Consider the following 19,816-nt stretch of genomic DNA (forward strand, 5'->3'; position numbering starts at 1 on the left):
TAATCACCATAATACAGTGAGTGAGTGAGGAAAGTTTCTGTGTCGCTACAGGCATGGTTTAATTCAATTCTAAATCTAGTAATTGGCAGGAATTGGTTGTGTACAAGGGGCATCTCAAAGCAGCAGGAAGCGTCGTTAGACGTAACCACTACACGCAGCTGCTACCACTTTGTGGTGACACCATTGCACGGCCGTGACTGGCTCTTGGTGAAGTTTGCCATTCAGGTTTTATAGGAACTGCAAAACATTGAGAGTAAAATACCTGAAAATGTAATTTGCCAAACGCTTGTCAATCAATTGAATCGATGATCTTGGACCAGGATCTTGCAATCTTCCTCCTGATTGTTTATTTTCTCTTGGTTTCTTTCCTACTGACTTCTTTACGTTATTACTTCATGGAATATCTTTTACATCAGACTTGGCAGTCTTAATTAACGTATAACCTAGGAAATATCCATGGAAACCAAAACCGGAATAGCCATTGACACCAATATTCAACTTTTATGATCTGTTCTTCATTATAGATGGAGCATCGAATTTAATGACTCCCCATCCTTGGTTGCTTCTCTGTTTTGTGTTAGGCCAAGTTTATTTTTGTTACATAATACAGAATAAAAGTATCAAAACAAACAAAAAAAGAAATTTTAGCTTGATGAAAGATGGTCTTGTTGGTTATCATTTAGATACATTTTCAGCCAAAGCACCAAGACTAATGAAAAGCCAAATAATGTGTTGGACATCATAATTTATTTTTACACCAGCAATTTTGCAATATATGTATTAGGATGTCAGCTTTTATGCGCATTTTATAGATTTTTATTTTGTAATTACCAAACGAAATTACTAACAAGATAGTCTACTGCACGTTCTGTTTGACAGTGCTGTGGTCCACTGATTTCAGATGTGGTAAAAATTGCTACAATTTAAAGATGAGGCACTACTTTCATCTCCAAACATTGGAAATCTCATGCATATGTGCAACTGAAGATCATCTGACCGTGAGAACTGAGCATTACATGTCTGAGACAAGCACTTCAGCTTTACAGGAAAGGCTACTGGGCGAATTAAATGGTTCCACGAAACAGGATTAGCTTTTTGCGTATGTACCACGCAAACACTTAAGAGATACATCAGCTTATTCTCATCGCTTGTCTTGCGTGTCCTTACTCGGCAACCTACAGGTCAGTTGTTTCTTTCAGAACGTGAGGTAGTCACAATCTTATTTTTTTTTTTTAAATAAATGTCTGCTGCTGAACATGCTGTGTGAATACTGCACGATCATGACTGCACACATTCCAAAACCAAGAAACTCTATTAAAGTAGTTGCCTTCCTCGAGCTATCCTTAACAGTAGCGATTATTATCTGTTGAGCGTGCTCATGCACAAAAGGGAGCACTGCAGACTTGGGGACTAGGTTTACTAAATTTTCAGTGGATCAAGCCCATCGATGTGCGATATCGAGTGTTGCTACGTGGTGTCCACACATGTGCCTGCTGTTTTTTGGAAAAGACACATTGTATTGTAATTGCATTTATATAGTTCGGATGACCCCTGACGAGGCGTCAAAACGCTTTTTCGGCAAGTAGCACGCAACTCCAGAACCCATAAAGGATTAGTGGTGAATTAGTATAGTGAAATATGAAAGTAATTAGAGTGGTGGATATTAGTCAGTTATTTGGATTGAGAAGGATAGCGGAAGGATAGAAGAGGGAAAAAAGGTTTGCATTTATATAGCACTTGTTACACCTAATGGGGTGTTGAAGCACTTTTTTGGCGAGTAGCACACTACTCTGGAACCCGTAAGGATTAGTGGTGAATTCTAGGTCAGGACTGGAGGCGAGGATTATGCCTTCTTTCTTCACTTTCTTCTCATTAGCAGCGTAGAAGTAAACAAAGACTACGTTTCCCATGGAACAGAGGGAAAAGTTAGTAAAGAAACAACATAGCAACAACCAATCAGGAAGGAGCATCAATGTCCGATCAGGGGCTACCAAGCCCAACATAGTCCTCTGTTAGTGTCCCCTCTTCCTTCGCTGCTCCGCAGCCACTTCGCTGCTCCGCAGCCAGATAAGTGCTCCTCAGTTTTTCTGTGTAGTGCTTTGTGTGCATGTTGATAGTTCCGTGCTGATATATGCCAATATATGCTATTCTTATTTGCTACTCTTATTTGCCTTTCAGGCGTGTGTCGGGTTTGCGCCCGTTGTGTGAATTTTCTTAACCGCGATCGCAGTTTAGTTGTCTCCGTGTGTATAGCGCTGTGCAGATATCTGCTTTTGTTTCCTTAGCGCGTTTCTGCGCTCATCTGTGGCGCCGCAGGTACGGGGTTCTCCTGTCCCTAGGCGGCACCTTGCTGGCTTGCTCTGCAGACGTCCCGCCAACAGGTGGCGCGTGAGACCGGTATAAGCGCGACGCAGTTTTTTCTCCTCAGGAATTCAAACACCGCGCGCGCGCTTGGAATAAACAGCAGAGCTCTGGTCCGAGGTGAACGCCCGGTTGTGGGTCTATACGCGGCGGCGGTGTATCTAATTACCCGCGAGCCACCGATTTGCATATTTACGCTCAGTTTCCCGGCCTGATTGTCCTAAGGGATTCAGAGTCTGTATTGGTTTGTTTTTCTTGATGCCTCGAGGAGGTCCTGAATTGGCCTGTGAAGGACTTCAAGGGGACGCGGCCCGAACCAGCGTTTACCCTCAAGTGTTGGGGTATCAGACGTTCTCTATACCTATTTACAGCCAGCAATTGTCCCCGGGGCTAGAACCCCATATAATTTGCAGGTTTATTCTGCCCAAAGTGCAGGCTGCCACCCAGCCATTAATTATACGCCCATTGTTGGCCCTGTAAGTTTCTACCCCCCAACCAGACCACCGTTACTAGTGCCATGGAGTACTACGATGAATTCCCAGAGGAGGAAGACCCTCTTGCGGAGATGCCTTAGGGTGATGCCTTTTACAAGGCTGTGGATTCATCTATCTACCAAGTGGTGGACCAGGCTATCACCCCCTTGGAAGATCGGCTTTCACGCCAGATTAATCAGGCATTTACACGCCTTGAGCAGCGGATGGCTGCTGGCCCTTCCACCACAGTCCCTTTGGGCCCCGATCCCATTGGCTCCCCACCCGGGTACCTGGGGTAGATGCGGACGCTTTCGAGCATTTGAGACGGGATTTAGTGAATAGTCAAGCCGAGCCACCAGCAGGGAACCCCCGCCTTCCACTCCAGCCCCCCATCTACCGACCAGGATGCGGCTGGTGACCCCGATTTTCACCGGCCCTTCAAGGCCTTGGATCCACTCCTGTTCCCCAACAAATCAACTCGGATATGTTGGATCCTATTGATATCGTCCACCCCCGCTCCTCGGAGTGGGTCCCGGTGGAGAAGGTCGCCGCATATGTGGCAGAGCACATTCGCCGTCCTCTAGAGAAAGAGGTCCGCAACTACGCTGTTACAACCAGCCCAGTCAGTTATCGTTTTGGAGTTCGTGATCGACTCCACAACCTCTACTCTCAGCCTTCCCTCCAGGAAAGTATCCAAGATTCGTCACGAGCTACGTCGCGTCCTGTCCAAACAGGGCTCTCTTCGCCAACTGGCCCAGGTAGTGGGCCTTTTGTCGGCTTCAATTCAAGCCATCTTTCTGGGTCCGCTTCATTACATGGCCCTTCAGCGCCACAAAGCGTTCTTCCTCCGCAAAGGGTTCCCATACTCTCACAAGGTCTCCTTGTCTGCAGAGGCGAAGGCCGAGAGCCAATGGTGGTTGGACCACATGGAGGCCTGGAATGGCCGAGCGATCTTCGTTTCAGCCCCTGATCTGGTGATCGAATCAGACGCCAGCAGACAGGGCTGGGGCGCCAGGTGCGGAGATTTGTCTACAGGAGGCTTGTGGTCACCCGAAGAACAGAAATTACATATCAACTGTCTGGAGCTTTTGGCGGGCTCCTTTGCAGTGTGTTGCTGGACCAGGGACTCGGTACAGTCCGGCATTCTTCTGAAGATGGACAATGTCTCCGCGGTCCGCTATGTGAACCACCTGGGAGGCACCAGGTCGAAAGCACTCTCAGACCTGGCGGCGAGTTTTTGGCAGTATTGCCTGGACAGCCAGACTTCCGTCACCGCAGAGTACCTGCCGGGCCGACACAACTTGGAAGCGGATTTCCAATCTCGCCACTTCCGAGATTCCAGTCTATGGAAATTGGATCACACCGTTTTTGTGCTTCAGAACGATCACCGGGGTCCCTTTTCAGTGGATCTGTTCGCATCCAGGCTGGATCATCAGATCCCGCGATTCTTCGTCTGGAGGCCGGATCCTTTGGCAGTAGCCACGGATGCCTTCCTTCAAGACTTGAGTCAGGAGCAGGGTTACGTGTTCCCTCCCTTCGCGATGATCACACGGGCCTAAGCACAAGTCCGCAGGCAGTCGGCAGATCTGGTGCGGATTACTCCACTTTGGAGGTCACAAGTCTGGTTTCCAGTTCTTCTGGAACTTTCTTGGGATTTTCCAATCCTACTCCCCCACTTTCCGACTCGCTTTACGAACCTGGACGGGATTCCTCACCCACTAGTGTGGACGGGCTCGCTATTTCTCATGGCGTGGCGGATTTCAGGGGCAGATGGGAAGCCCCAGGACTTTTTTGGGAGGCTAAGAGTCATCTCCAAAGCTTGGGCGGACAGCACGGTCAAGAGATACAAATCCGCGTGGGGCAGATGGGCCCGTTGGTGTTTGCGACGGAATTTCGATCCCTTGGTCGCTGACGTTGTACACGTAGTGAGTTTTCTGGTGCAACTCGCTTCTGACGGGCTGGCATACCGCCCCATCAACACCTTTAGGTCGGCCATTTCTTCTGGCCATGTTCCGGTCCAGGGAGTCCCTATGGGTGAGCACCCCTTAGTTTGCAGGCTTCTTAGGGGTATACGGCTTTCGTTACCACCTGAGCAGTGCTACTCCGCCCTTTGGGATGTTAATCAAGTTCTCAACCTGTTTGTCTTGTCAACCTAACAAGTTCCTCTCCAGAAAAGAACTTTCTGCAAAGCTTGCCATGCTTCTTTACCTTGTTTCTTGCAGACGGGTCTCGGATGTCCGGGCCCTGGATATCTCCGGGAGGATGTTCACCCCTGAGGGGGTGACCTTCACACTGCTTCGCCGTACCAAATGCCATACCAGGGTTATTTCCTCTCCGGAGTTCCCTGACTATCCGAAACTGTGCGTTGTTAGATGTCTCAAGGCATATGAGGAAATGACGGAAGAATTCCGTCCCCCAGGAGAGCGTCTGCTCCTTATAGCGCTCCGGAAACCCTTTAAAGCGGTTTCCTCACCCACCATCGCTAGATGGGTTCTTTGGGTGATGCAAGAGGCGGGCATTAGCCTTCGTCACTTTGGGGCGCATTCAGCACGGGGGGCTATGGCCTCTTAAGCATTTGGCTTGGGTGACAGGTTGGAGGATATCCTCAACGCAGCTGATTGGTCCTCAGATTCCACCTTTAAGAGGTTCTACTTTAAACCGGTGCTTAATATGGCTCAGCTGGTTGTGGGCAAGCTTTGAACAAGCATGATCCTCGCCTCCAGTCCTGACATAGAATGAAAAAATTCCTAGATAACGTAACAGAAAGTTTCAATTCTATTAAGGACTCGAAGGCGAGGATTATCCCGCCCTATGCTTCTGGAGGAGACCCCTCCCAGTATTACAGTAAGTACTGGACTTTGAGTTGAGTGTATATATTGTTATGCTGTATATTACGTTACTGCTCCATGCTCTTTTACAGGCTTTAGCAGTGGTTTTCCTTTGGGTAATGTGTTCCCTGTTGTTTCAGGTTCTGATTCCCAGAAACAAGACGTGCTCAGAGTGGCTGACTTCGCGTTCAGAAAGAGGCAGAGGGGACACTAACAGAGGACTATGTTGGGCTCGGTAGCCCCCGATTGGACATTGAAGCTTCTTCCGGATTGGTTGTTGCTATGTTTCTTTACTGCTTTTTCCCTGTGTTCCATGGGAAACGTAGTCTTTGTTTACTTCTACGCTGCTAATGAGAATAAGGTGAAGAAAGAAGGCATAATCCTCGCCTCCGAGTCCTTAATAGAATTGAAACTTTCCATTACGTTAGCTAGGAAATTTTTAATTAGTATAGTGAAATATGAAAGTAATTTGAGTGGTGGATATTAATCGAGATATACATGCGAGAGAAAATGTCCCAGGTAGCATTGACAACGACTCATTTATGAATTTTGTATATTGCCAACGAGCACTATTGGGGGGAAAAACAAGCATTGACATAGCCAATAGGTCTCGCCTTTGGGACCTTATAAGTGTTTAGCTATGCAACAGTTGCATAACTAAATACTTATAAGGTCCCACAGGCGAGACCTATTGGCTATGCAAATCGGCCGTGCGGCCGTGAAAGTAATCTCGATCAAACATCAAAGCGGCCGTGAAAGTGAAAGTAATCGCGGTACAGCGCGGCACGCGCGCACACATGCACTGTAGCTCTAGGCTGGCCTGGTAGCACTTTTTGGAGCCCTCTCAATAAGTCTCGCCAGACCAGCGCATGCGCTGGGTCAGGCAAGACCTAAAAAGGGGGTCAGTGAATTTCATGGCAAGGGCTGCCACATTCTCTAGCCCTTCTTTGCAACCGTAGCATATGAGTAAACTAAATTGATTATATACCCTAGAAAATAGAGGATATAAAATAAACACATTTGTGTCCATCTTTTTGTCACTGTAAAGAAACAAATGTTTGAGGCAGCACATAAACCCATATTAAAAAACACAGGAATGCATTCGTAAACTTAAAATTATGCCTGTCCTGCAATAATACACAGAGAAATGAAACATTTCCTTTAAGAAGTTCTGCACTGCGTTTCCTTCACACTTGGAACACAAAAAGCGAATATTACTGAAGACTTATGAATGGCGGTTCCTGGAATGAGCGAAGAATGTCCTGCCATTAACTTAATGTTGCTCTGTCAAATGGGACGTGCCTGTTGTGCAGTTTGTAAGTGTGTCTAGCTCCCTGCTCGCCACTAGATATGCTGGTCACATCAACACGAGGTCTTGAAGACGCACTGCTGTGCTGCGAGCTGGGGGCCTCCTGTCATGCTCAGATTCCCTCTCAGTGTGAATGATCCTGGGCGGACCGTCGGGCTCCTACCATACATTATTGGTGTGGCTTGTCCCTGAGAGCCCTTCTACTTTGGTGACTGACTGCAAATGCTATGGAGAGGCACTTCTCCCTCAGAGAAGTTTATTCCAAGGGTTCTAACAAGCTTTTATCCTAACTCCATGCACAGCCATTCAGGTTATAACGTTTCGTGATTTTAACTTACTTTCTTAAATCATGGTCATATAAGATGGAATACTAGCAAAAATAATGCACAACCTTAGGATAATGATTTTTTAGTTGAAATCTAGCCGCAAGCTGAGACAAACAATTAACATCCTGGCTGTACTGAAAACCACAGTGCTGGGAATGGATGCATGCCCAAAGAACTTTTCAACCACTAGTAGGATTTAGGAAAGGGCTTTCACTAGATAATCCAAGCTGTTGGCATGCATTAAACACCATTTAAGTAAACTATTTACCTGTGACCGGTGCATCAATATCAAGCAAATTCTTTTCTTGACGTAGAATAGATGCTCCCTCTGTGATAATTCTCAAAGCAATGTTTTCTTCCAGTCGACCTTCTTTCATGAGATGGGCTTTGAGGACATCTACCCGGGGTTTCCCATCATTGTCGAACACCTCCTTTGCTGTAAGCCGGTGGTTTGGAGGAAAAGGGACAGCTGAAAAAGAAGAGCATTGTTTATTCAAGTGAAACTTAATGCAAACTAAAGTTTTAGTTATTGAGGTTTAATCAAGGTTGCACAGTTTTTTGAAGCAGCATAAAAATGTATCGGGAGGCATGCACCAAGGGTTGCTTAGGGGCACAACATGCATCCAATCTTTTACAGTCCACTAGGTAGGCAGAAACAGGAAAATCTTCAGAGGTTTGTGGGTTATGTACAAAGTCTAGTGAAGAATCCATTGGTGGAATGTACACTGCCTTAAAGACAAGCTGGTAAACGAAATATGATCAATAAAAAACACGGTTGACACATTTGCTGTGAGCTAATCAAAACGAGGAGAGTACCAGAAACGAAAGGGCGATCTTTTATAGTTCGAAAATAAATCCACAATAAAGTTTTTAATTCAATATTGTACTTGATCAGCCATTAAATTCCATTATAGGCCTAATTTAAATTCAAATCAGCCATAGGCTTGACTAACGGGTGGGGAGGAGTCAGACAGCCATTTTATGTTTGATTTGTAACTCCATCAAAAGAAATATTCCCTCCTCCGGGAAAGTCAGCATCATTAACCCACTATATAAAATAAGGTCCTTGAAAAATCACGATGCAGCTATTTTACCTCTAGTATGTATGGACATTTACAAAACATTCTCTATGAATTGCAAGTACGACCATACATATTTCCAGTGAGCAGAGCAGATTTAGACTAAATAGTTCGACCATCAAACACTGCCTAGTATTACAGAGACTTTTAAAAACAATGCTTACAGGAAATATCTACGATACATGCAGCCCTGCCAATTTCTCGAAAATGTACCACACAACGAACAAGTTGAAATTGTTGGAAAATGGATCAGAAGCGCACAAAACAATCTTGTGGAACTTCACGTTTGAACAGTGCCATTTATGATATAATACTTGATGCATTCATATGGTCTTGTAAGAAGGTCAGTAAGACATTGGTGTGGTGGGGTGAAAGTTAGATTTATATTCTGGTCATTTATGCTGAGAATCATTCAGCAAAAAGGTTTCTTGATACGAATCTTCAACATTTGGTTAAGTAGCTGCAGAGCGGAGGTTGATCAAAAAGCTGCACTTTTAAAGTTTTTCCTGAAAAGTACGAGGGAAGATCATTCCCGAATCTGGACAGGTAGCGCATTCAACAATTTGGCGGCCAACACTGACAAGGCCTGATTCACAAATGCAGTAGTATGAACTCTAAGTATATTGAAAAGGAAATGCCTCTTATTCGGAAGGACAACCGCAAGTAAACGTATGAGCCAAAAAAACAGGGGTGTTTGAATAAAGGGCTATGGTAGTGTAACTAACCGTAACTGGGGACCTTCAGTGGTTCTTCGATTTTGTTTTATAACCTGAACGTTCCGTTAACACACGTTCGTAAGTACTATTTTATACTGGCTGATAGGCATTGAACTCAGTAGATTGGTATTACACTGGGAGACTTACGCCAAAGGATAGTCTATTTAAAACTAAAATCCTCTCAAATTAGACAGTTTTATAGGCAACACAGCCATAACACCCCCTGCAGTGCCCCCGAAATGAAAGCAGAAAATATTTTATGATAGGCAAAATGTGGTTGTTAAATGGCTGTATCGCTTAACGATATATATCCTTACATCAAAATTACCAGTTCAAAAGGTTATATTCGAAAACGTCCATTGAAAAGGAGGACTGGGAAAGCGGTTGTTAAAACTGCAGTACCATATTTAAAGACCCACTAAAAAAATGTACATTTGAAAGACAGCATCAGAAATGCAGGTGTTACAGAGCATAACATGCATCATGTTCCAACACATTAAAAAGTGATAGGAGCGGTAGCCCCCAAATGTCAAAATGTTTCCATTTTCACTGATATTGAAGTTATGTGAGCAGAGAAATTGTATAATATGAAGACCTATTTTTAAAATAAAAAAGGAAAAAAAAAAAGAATGTTTTGGAATCATCATACAGCTCAAACTCAAACATATCTATACTGTCTGTAATAAATATTGACTAGTCAAATGTTTTAACACCAAAATAATATATATATTAATGTAAGCTGATCCGATGTTCTATGCAACGGATTCACCACACAAAAACTTCACGGTCAACGTTAATAAAATGTAACTCAGGGTTCCCCTCCTCTTGAGCACTTATTTGCTTTCTAGCTAGACATTTGCACCAAGTCAGGGAGCCGAATTGATGCACATCCCCTGCAATCTCTGGCCTATCTGAATAGATCCTTTGTGATTGATATGATACTCTAGACACAGTGCAGTAGACCCATTTAGAGCAATGATTGTGGTGACACGTGTAAGTCTTGTCCTCTTGCACCAATTAGGAGTTAGAAATTGTGCAGCATATGACTGCAAGTCGAAGAACAAGAATTGCATGTTCTGTACCAACACCTTTTCCTAGGGTCCGAACTCCATTGGGGCCGTCTTTTGTACCACAACGCGCACAGGGGGAAAAAAAAAAAATCACTAAATAGTTAACGACTTCTGTTGACTCCCCACTTAATCCTTACTAGAACCCGTGGACCTACACAATCATTATTGGCATGCTGGGGCCCCTCTACCTCCTAATGAATCATTATTGGAATGCGGGACCTTCACTGGATCACTAATGGAACACTGGGCCCACCCTCCCACAAATGAATAGTTATTAAAATGCGGGGACCTTCATTGAATCATTACTGGAATCCGGTGACCCCTACTGAGTCATTACCGGAAAACAGGGACACCGGTCTAAGCACTTCAAATTATTTGAACCGCAAAACAATCCACACAAAAAATCCAGAAACAAGCATTTATCAAACATATCAATAACATATTTCATTACTTATGTAATTCACAAAAAATTTAAAAATAAAACACTTTCATGGGAGGGCTGGAGCCTTTCTAAATACAACTGAGGCCAATCATTGGCCATGCTGTTTATTTCTCTGCATTACATTCCAGTTCATCTTTTTTCAACAAACACCGACAAAGGCACACCATGTTACCTATTATGATGCAAATATGGAGAACCTTTTTCCAAAAGGCATCTGCATTTAATTTGTACCAGTCCCCAAAGCTGCCACACGTTCATATTTACCTTCATCATGAGGACTGAAAACTCATCACTGGCCACAAATATACAGGATTTGCATATGGAGCCATGACAGCTTCTAAACGTCCGGCAACGAGGCACCCAGGAGTGCAAGTCTTAAGACAAGCCCTGAGAGCATATCCTCAGGAACTGCAAAAATCAGTGATATCTTCATTAAAGTACTTCACAGACACCAGTGCGCCACAACCTCCAGCAAGGATCGTACTATGTCTATTTTGAGTATTCTATAATTTGCAGTTATACAAGGCATCTTCCACTGGGAATAAATGTAAATCACAAAAAACGCCCACTGGCTTTTGCAACAAACTGTACAAAGAATTGTTTTTCTCTGCATACTTCAAACTCTTACACCGCCCTACTACTTATTCAATTGTACCTCCTTGTCCCAAGAGAGCATGCCTCCTCTTCTCAAAGCCTAGCTAGATAACCTTTCATTCGCCCCGCCATCTGGATGTAGTTATCCGACCAAGTTGTGGGAACAAACAAACATCTAATGCCCCAGCCACATTAGGCAAAAACTTAAGTTTTAAGGAAAACAAAAAAGTCTGCACGCAAAAACCGATCAAAGTCGAGGGCATAAACCACAAAGGCAAACTTATCCATTGCATAGTGTGCTTGGCTTGTAGCAATAAGGATGTGTGAAACTTCAGTTCCTGTATTATGCTTCCACTGATCCAGACAAAGGGTTCAAAGTAAAGGCAACATCTTTTCGTATCCTTTTCAAAATAGCTGCCTTGTCAATGTAAGACCATCACATTCTTTCGCCAAAGGCACAAAAGACAAGGAAGAGGCCCAACACTGATGTTAATTGGAACCTTTTTAGGTGTTTGAAAGGCAGCACTCTAAAACACATTGTCTCTAATATACATACAGTGGGCTTTGGGTCCCTCCATTTCAACCATTGGCTTTTTCTTAACCAGCCTCTTTTAGCTCTTGGCTTCAGACTTTGTCAATCACATCTTAGCTCAGCCTAGAAGAGTATTTCTCCATAAACTAACGCTATTGGCTCTTTGGGTGTATCCTTGCGCCTCTAAGTGAATGCATGCATAAAAGATTATTTCATATCTACCTGCTTTTTCCTCTGTCAGATACTCTTTGCTAACACTTGCACCATGAACACGGTGTATGCTTGTCTTAACATGCTGCCAGGGTGACTCCTCCGTAATGGCGGAGGAGTGTCGCCCCAATCGTCCATGTTAGTCACAGAAAAATAAAATGAAACAATAGAATTTTATTTTTCTTTGTCTGATTCTGACATGCGTGCAGGGCGGGGCCATGACAGGCAGGTGGTGGCACTTAGAAGTGCACATGTAGGTTGGCAGGCCAAACATTCATGAGCACATCTATTTCTCCAACCAAGCTGTGTTGAGAGTCGGGTTAGAGAAATGCCGCAGTCTCACAGGCAGTGTCTGATCGGCAGAGCAGGCCACTCAGACCAATCCTGGCGCTGCTGTCATGGCAGGAGAGCAGCACCAGGATTAGCTGAGCAACCTCTGCCTTTCCCAAGACTGCTGGGAGACCTCCGAGGCTGCTGCGGCGGACGTCTGAGCCTGCGGGGAAAAATGAAGTTGATTTAAAAATTATAATTTTTCCTTCCCCATTACCACCCCCGCCTGCTCACCCATCCATCTGTCCGTCCGTCAGTCTCCCACACCCCCACCTTCATGTTGTGGCGACTGCCACTGCATTCTGCCATTGCTTAGCAAATTTCTGGTTTCAGCATGCAGCAGTTGTGCATGTGCTCTCCTACACAGTTATAGGAAACCAAACATCCTCTACCCTAATTTCCACATATTCAGTTGCCTTCGCAGTGACCATCGACCACACTACTGGTCAGTCTCCTCTTCGTTTCTCCTAGATTCAGGAGGACACTATTCTATTATAACCATCTTTCTGTCATCTGCAGACTATACTTCCTGCCATGCTAGCATCAGTGCGATGTCCATTTAAAATACAAGAAGTAAAATACCCTTGTTGTGTTAATGCATGCTTTTTTAGAAGTGGGTGTCTGTATGTGTGTGCTTTTGATGCAAAGGCCATGGGTCCAAATCCAGACAGTGCTGGTGTAGCCTGTTATCCTCTAAAGCAGTGCTTCCCAAACCTAGAACCAAAACCCACATTTTAGTCCTACAAACTTTTGCGGCCGATGTAACTTTATTGAGCATAAGTCAGACAATTTTTTATTGTAACTAAAGCATCATGTGGTAACACATTGTCATTTATAGACAGCCCTTTTTCGATTGAAAGATCACTACATTTGCATAGACATACAATTGCATTCATAAAACTATACTGCCCACAAATGATGTGTGGAAATCTTGTTTCTGTGAATATTTATTATTTGTGGCTCACCAAGTATAGTCTCTTGATTTGTTCTGATCGTATTAAAATCTTTGTTTCCATTACAATTCAGAATTACAAAACAATGTGCTTAATGTTTGTATTCCTGACTGTTGAATGTGTACAGTTAACTTAAAAGTATTTAAATTTGTGTTACGAAAAAATAAAATCCTAATACTACAGCATTTAATTTCACGCTATGTACTCCAGCAGGATTGCCACAAATTGACTTTCTTTTTCTGACTGCAAAGAGTGAGCAGTTTGTAAACACCAGTCCCCAGCTTAAAAACAACATCAGCAGCAGGAGACCTAGCCTGACATTTGACCTCTGTCTTTGAGGTGCACCAAATGTACCAAGATAGATAATTTTAACCAATTCTATTTATTGCTTGGACTTTGCTTGCAACCCACAGTTTGCTTTATTGCACTCGAGCAGTATTTCAATCGCCACTGTGTTCGGTAACAACACAGGAGAGGATGTAGCCTAACAGCTAGAGCGGTTAACCTCGAAGCTGGGAAACTGGGTTCGAGTTTGGCAGGATTCTGTGCAAATCACTTAATCTCCCTGTGCCTAACAAAATTAATGTGTTCAACTGGGGCTCATGGAAAGTGATCCAATACCTTCGGGTCAAGTTCGCCCTATATAAAAAAATAAATATAAATAAGCCCACAAATTAGTTACGTACCAAAAAAACGGTAAATTCAGCATGGACTGCTAAAAAAACCCACCGCAACAGCTCTAGAGGTGGTAAGGATGAGAAATAAACAAAGGCTATGGCTTGATGTAGGTCTTGGTGTACAGGTTACTCTGTCACAACGGTGACGGATATCCGGTACGCCGACATAAATCCTATTATATCCTATGGGATTTATATGTCAGCGGATGGAATATCAGTCACCGTTGTGACTGAGTAACCCACCTGCCAAGATCTAAATCTGGCTGATGAAGGGTGTTACCCCGAAACCAGTCCTAGGATGCTTGTTTCCGGTCCCGGGAAGACCTGGCCTGGCAGCTCAGGCTGGACTATTCCCATGAGAAATAGGGTCAAGACTGATTTGCATATGGCTGGTCTGCACTGGGGAGGCTAAGTGAGCTAATGAACGATGATGGATTCGACCCAGATCTGTGACTGGGAGTGAGTCCATGAGAAGCTTCAGTGCTCCGTCCATCATCTCTTTGTGTTTCCTATGTTCAGAAGGACAGGGGTACTATAGATTTCCCTTTCCAAATTTATTATTTAAAATTATTAACCTCCACAACCTTTAAAAACATTATCAGAGAGGTTTAAATTTTGCCAAAGATGCCAATGTTTTTTCCAAGGTAATTGTTTAGGCTTCAATACACATAGCTATGAGTGGACACTTTCCAACAGTTCAATATTGAGAATAATTTAAAAAGTAAAATATTTTTAAAAAAAAATGAAACCGAAAAAGGCTATAATGACTTGGTTGTCTCGTTTCCCAAATGTGCAGCTGAAATTTGAATACGTACTTGCAAAATCCATCTCTTGGCCTGGGTCTGGATTTGCAGACACCCTTTTCTATGTAAATATGGTACCATGGAACCAGCCCTACTAAAACATCTTGCACAACGTTCTCGCTAACCATTGCCATCTAACCTCTAGAACCCATACTCCTCTACACCTTCCTCCAAGTGCTCAGAGCTTGTGTGGTGAGATATAGGCTAACCAAAATTGGAGATGGAAGTTTGTAAGGAAAGGCGGGGTTAGGTAGGGTGTCAATAACAGGAGCAGTAAGAAGGCAGATGGAGTGAGGAAAGAGAAGGGGTTACAGAGAGAAGTTTGTAAAGAAAGGGCAGAAGTAGAAAGCAATACTTGGCTGTGCAACTCTGTCCCCTCTTCTCTCTCACCTAATTTCCTCTGACCTTCCCCCCAGAAAAACTCCACATGACCCACTATTACTGTGAGCCACTCTTACCTCTGGTCCAGGCCCCCTTCTAAATCCTTCTATGTACGTTCTACGTGATCTGATACATGTTGTGTCTGAACGCCAATGCACATCACCCAGAAGGCTTCTGATTGGCTCCCACTTCATCACAGACACCTATATTTCTCTGAAGTCCAACCATAAATTCCAAACAAATATGCTGCATAATTAGCATATTGGCGGTGGGGACAGGGCAGGAATATAACATATAAATCTAGTGACTAAGTAAAGAGATTGCTTGAATCTAAAAGCTATTTCCCACATAGCTTAAGTGACTCAGTTTCAGGTATGAATCTGAACACTTGTATTAAAACCCCGTGCCAGTTACACCATTGTGTGGTGGTTGTATGTGATTTCATAGAAAAACGATTTCATGGAATACCACTACTGAGAAACCATTCCATCTAATCCAGTTAATGTACATTTTCAGAATGAATGGCATTTACTTTTTTGTAGAAACCACATTCATTGAATTTATTTGGGTAGAAATTGGCTTTTGAATGCTTATTTTTTAAGTGTAAATTCAATGCTTGCTGGTCTTACTTTCAGAAACAGTTTTGTAGAAGATATTTATATCAGTGCTTTACTGCAGCGGACATTATTTCCCATTTATAACTTTTACATAGTAAAACAATTATTTTGGAGACTTTTAATGTGCTGACCCATCACCAACATTAAACACCATCCATCCCTGAACCCTTGCAACCCCTAAACACCATCAATTCCTGCCCCATAAAGCCCCTTATAACACCTAAACTACACTTATCCCTGAAACCTAAAAGCCCTTTCTACCACCAAAATCCACCATCCCTGAACCATAATATCACTCACTACCCCAAGTCCACCCGAATCTTAAAGACCCCTTTCTACGCCCAAACGCCACCCTTCCAATGCCCCTTTAAACACCTCAGGGCACCCAAACTCCGCCCATAGCTGAACCCTAAAAACTTACACCGCCCTTATAACACCAGCCACAAGAACTCATCACCCTAATCTACTCATCCCTCAGCTCTAAAAACCTCTTTGTACATCTAAACTCCACCCCATCCTGAACCCTAAAAACTCTTCACCACCCCAGTCGCTATCCATAATTAAACCTTAAAAACCATCACAGGCCCTAAAGTACACCCATTCATGAACTCTAAAAGCCTTCAACACCCTTACACTTCAACCATCCCTGAAACCTAAAAACACCCCACACACAAACAATACTCTGTGAGCCCTAAAACCCCTCTCCACACCTACACTCCACCCATCTCTGACCCCTTAATGCCCCTGTCTATCCCTGAAATCCAAATTATTCCTGACCCCTAAGCACCCCTCATCACCCTAAACATTACCTATCCCTGAACCCAAAAACCCCACAGTAGTCCTAAACTCCCCCCAAGTTTAATGCAATTTTGGATTGTTCCTTAAAATTATCTTTCCTTTAAAAGTGGTCCTTTAATTTTCAATATTTTTTTTTATTTCCTTAAAATGGTCTTTCCTTAAAATTGTTTTTCAATGATTTGGTTTCCTCCAATGTGGTTTCTCAGTTTTCATTTTCCATTAAATCACGCACATTAACCAGTGATATTTTCAATCTGAAAAACGTTCTTTGGGGCAGGAATATTAACGACTCACTTAAAGAACATGCCAGACCCAAAGGAACAAATTAGAAAACCAGGAGGACTACAGAAGTCATGAGCAAGGGTAATGAGCGGCAGTAGAGACAGGTGTCCACATACACAAATGAAGACGTTCAATGCAGCTACACAACTGCTGCTTTAGAAATCACGACAGGATTGAGAGTTCACATGCTAGAGACGTACCATTACAGATGACCAACTCCTGTGCCAGCAAAAAAACTAAAATATACTCATCATCAGAAAGTGTGACAAGTGCAATGTATTAAATGTCAATGACATGAATACCTGTCAAGTCTCTACTCTCACTTCACCTCTTCACTTCCCCACAAGCAGCATTTCTTTGGCTAAATTCAATTCTTTTTCATTTAATTTACAGCTCAGTTGTTGACCAGGTTGTCTTCAGCTACCTCTACTATGTCACCTGAACACGTGGGGGGGGGGCAGCTCACTACATTCTAGATCAACATATAATTAACTATCAAACTACCCTCTTACAACCCATCAAATCAATACAGAACAAAACCATTTGAAAAGGTAAAAGGTCGCATTCTGTTCCTTGTTCCGCACTGTAAAAGTGGTTACCGGAATGCAACCTGCCGCTTTCAAGGTCATAAAAAGTTTGCAATTCTGCAGCTGAAAGCAGCTCTTTATTGAAAGAAGCAGCGCCACTAAGGTCGGCAGTGCTGGGCAGATCACAAAGGCTTTTTGCATGCCAGCTTCTTCTATCCCACGCTGGGTCCCAACCTAAGTGGACTAGCGCCAAAACAGTACTGAATGGGACGGTCCATGAGGGTCCGAAATGGAATTATTGAACTCTTTATTCCTGGAAGTTGGAAGGAGAACGATTCTTCAGGGTGTAAACTAAAGTCGCCAATTCCTGATTCAAAGTACTTTCAATGGGTGAAAAATTATCGAATATTTTAATCAAGGGAATTTCTGCTTTATTGCGATCTAGAAATGCTTGTATATGAAACAAGGTATTGCCACTTACAATCCCCTATTTGCATTGGGCAGCAAACCTCCTAAGCTGATGCCACTTATCAAACTATGACTAGGGCAGTGCAGGTGAAAACTGGGATAGAGTTATATATAATGTTATATATAGATATCACCAGAAAACAACTATGCACAAGAGAATATTTCTGAAGTCTTCTTGTCCAGTGGCGGCAACGCTATTTTAGTGGCAACAGAGCCAAAAAGAAAACTAACTCCATGCCACCTCTCGGCAACATACATTTCCACAATACCCACTGCAGTGAGAATGGCCACAACATATACAGAGTTATATGATGTTGCGGTCCTCATGGCACAAAAAGGAGTTTAAGCAATCCTGTGCATTTTGCCACAGCTGAAACATTTGAACAGTTTGTAGTTGGAAGAAACCTGTGCCATCCTGTCAACTAAAAGATGGTACCAATCTTCAGATACTCTGCTCAGTATGCCACTTCTCTATGCGCCCTGGTCTACGAAGCATTTAATGGATGTACTTACAAAGGTAGAATCAACTTTTTGGAATCAACTTTTTACCCCAATGGAACAAACCAAACTTCCAAATTCAATTTACCTTTTCCCAACCAAATAGGGCGATCTCCTAACTCCTCGAACACGTCTATGCTCAACTCTTACACACTAGCCCCCAACTCCAGTCAAGACTATATAAATCTGTAACAATTTGATGAACATTATAGTTGAGGATGGATTAGTCACTAGAGGAGGCTGTTCCTATGACAGAGAGCAAACTAAGCAGTGTGTAAAGATCTTGCTACAGCCAATCATAGGTTAAAGTGAAGGAAAAAGCAAATAGATTGGTAAATCAGGGGAGGGGGACGGACAAACCAGTGGTCAATTGCAAGAGAAACTGTGCTGCAAGCAGAGACGTCTTCAACAGCTAGCCAACCTCAAGATGTGGTAACATTTTCAAAGGAAATACAAAGTCAACATGTGCCGGGTTGCGAAATTTAACAGAGAATATAGGGTTATGGTAGTTAAATGCATCTACCATAATAATGCAACATGTAATTTCACTGTGTCACTCACAGGCAATCCCCATGAGAATGTTGGCCAACTCGAGCTCTACTTCTACAGTGTTAAATTGAGAAAGTCGATAACATTTTCAAGGGAAAACAAAACACATTTGCTTCTGCTAAATAGAGAGGGTCCTATAATGCATGACAGTAGAATTAATAGGATATTTTTTGAATGGCTGATTCAGCAGAGGAATCATGTGCCCAAGCAGCAGAGGACTAGGAAGAGCTTAGTGAAGCGCCAGGGCGTGCACTAGCAATGAACTCGAGAATAATAAAAGGATAAGATCGCAATTTACTAAAGAGACCATGAAACAGCATAATTGAAAGCGCCAGTTTCCTTCTCTGCAGCAAAGCATTAATGATATAAGACAGGGAGCTTACCATAGGCCCTAGTCCATGAATGTGGTGAAGCAAAAGCCAGAGATGTTAATACTACACCCAAAAGAACTGAAACCACTGATGCCTTTACTTCTATTGTTTGCAGAATTTAGGAATCTCTTCCTCCAAGTAGTATAGACTAACAGGCAATAAACTTAACCTAGCATTTCTTACTGCAAAATAAACTCATCATTATTACCCTTAATGACCCGCTTCAATCCAACTTGACTTTCCTCCTCGTGCCCAAATGATACCATCGCAATACCTTACTGCAGACGGCATAGCTGCGCTAATTTAATCTGGCAGGTTTTTTTAACGAAATTTTTTGTGAGACACTTCATAGAGCCAAAGAGAAAAGGAGGATTCTGCTACCGGAGAATGAAGACAAGTACTTTCACAGCGACATTAATAACATTTGAGTTTCTTTGCAAATTCGGCGTCTTACCACAGGTTACTTTTCACTGTCTCCAGACAGCCGCATAGCCGACATTCTGACCCAGAGGGCCCTATAGTAATTTATTCCCAAAGTGGTCTCCTTTGGGGTCCTGATCTTGTGCACTCTTTCAGGAAAGACTAGTGGAATCACCGGGTAACGGGCAATGTATGTTTGCGA

The 19,816-nt window shown here is 43.2% G+C and overlaps 1 protein-coding gene across 12 annotated transcripts in view; it reads right to left on the reverse strand.

The window, feature by feature from the left end:
• PPP3CA (protein phosphatase 3 catalytic subunit alpha) overlaps positions 1 to 19,816 on the reverse strand; it is a 617,342-nt gene that overhangs the window by 413,683 nt on the left and 183,843 nt on the right. For all 12 annotated transcript variants that reach the window (XM_085635956.1, XM_085635997.1, XM_085636007.1 and 9 more), the window contains exon 2: positions 7,566 to 7,766. In XM_085635956.1, coding sequence (XP_085492082.1) covers positions 7,566 to 7,766 — 201 coding nt within the window. The remainder of the gene's footprint in view (positions 1 to 7,565; positions 7,767 to 19,816) is intronic.

The sequence above is a fragment of the Triturus cristatus genome, chromosome 2_1 (genome assembly GCF_964204655.1).
Source record: "Triturus cristatus chromosome 2_1, aTriCri1.1, whole genome shotgun sequence".
Lineage (NCBI taxonomy): Eukaryota > Metazoa > Chordata > Amphibia > Caudata > Salamandridae > Triturus > Triturus cristatus.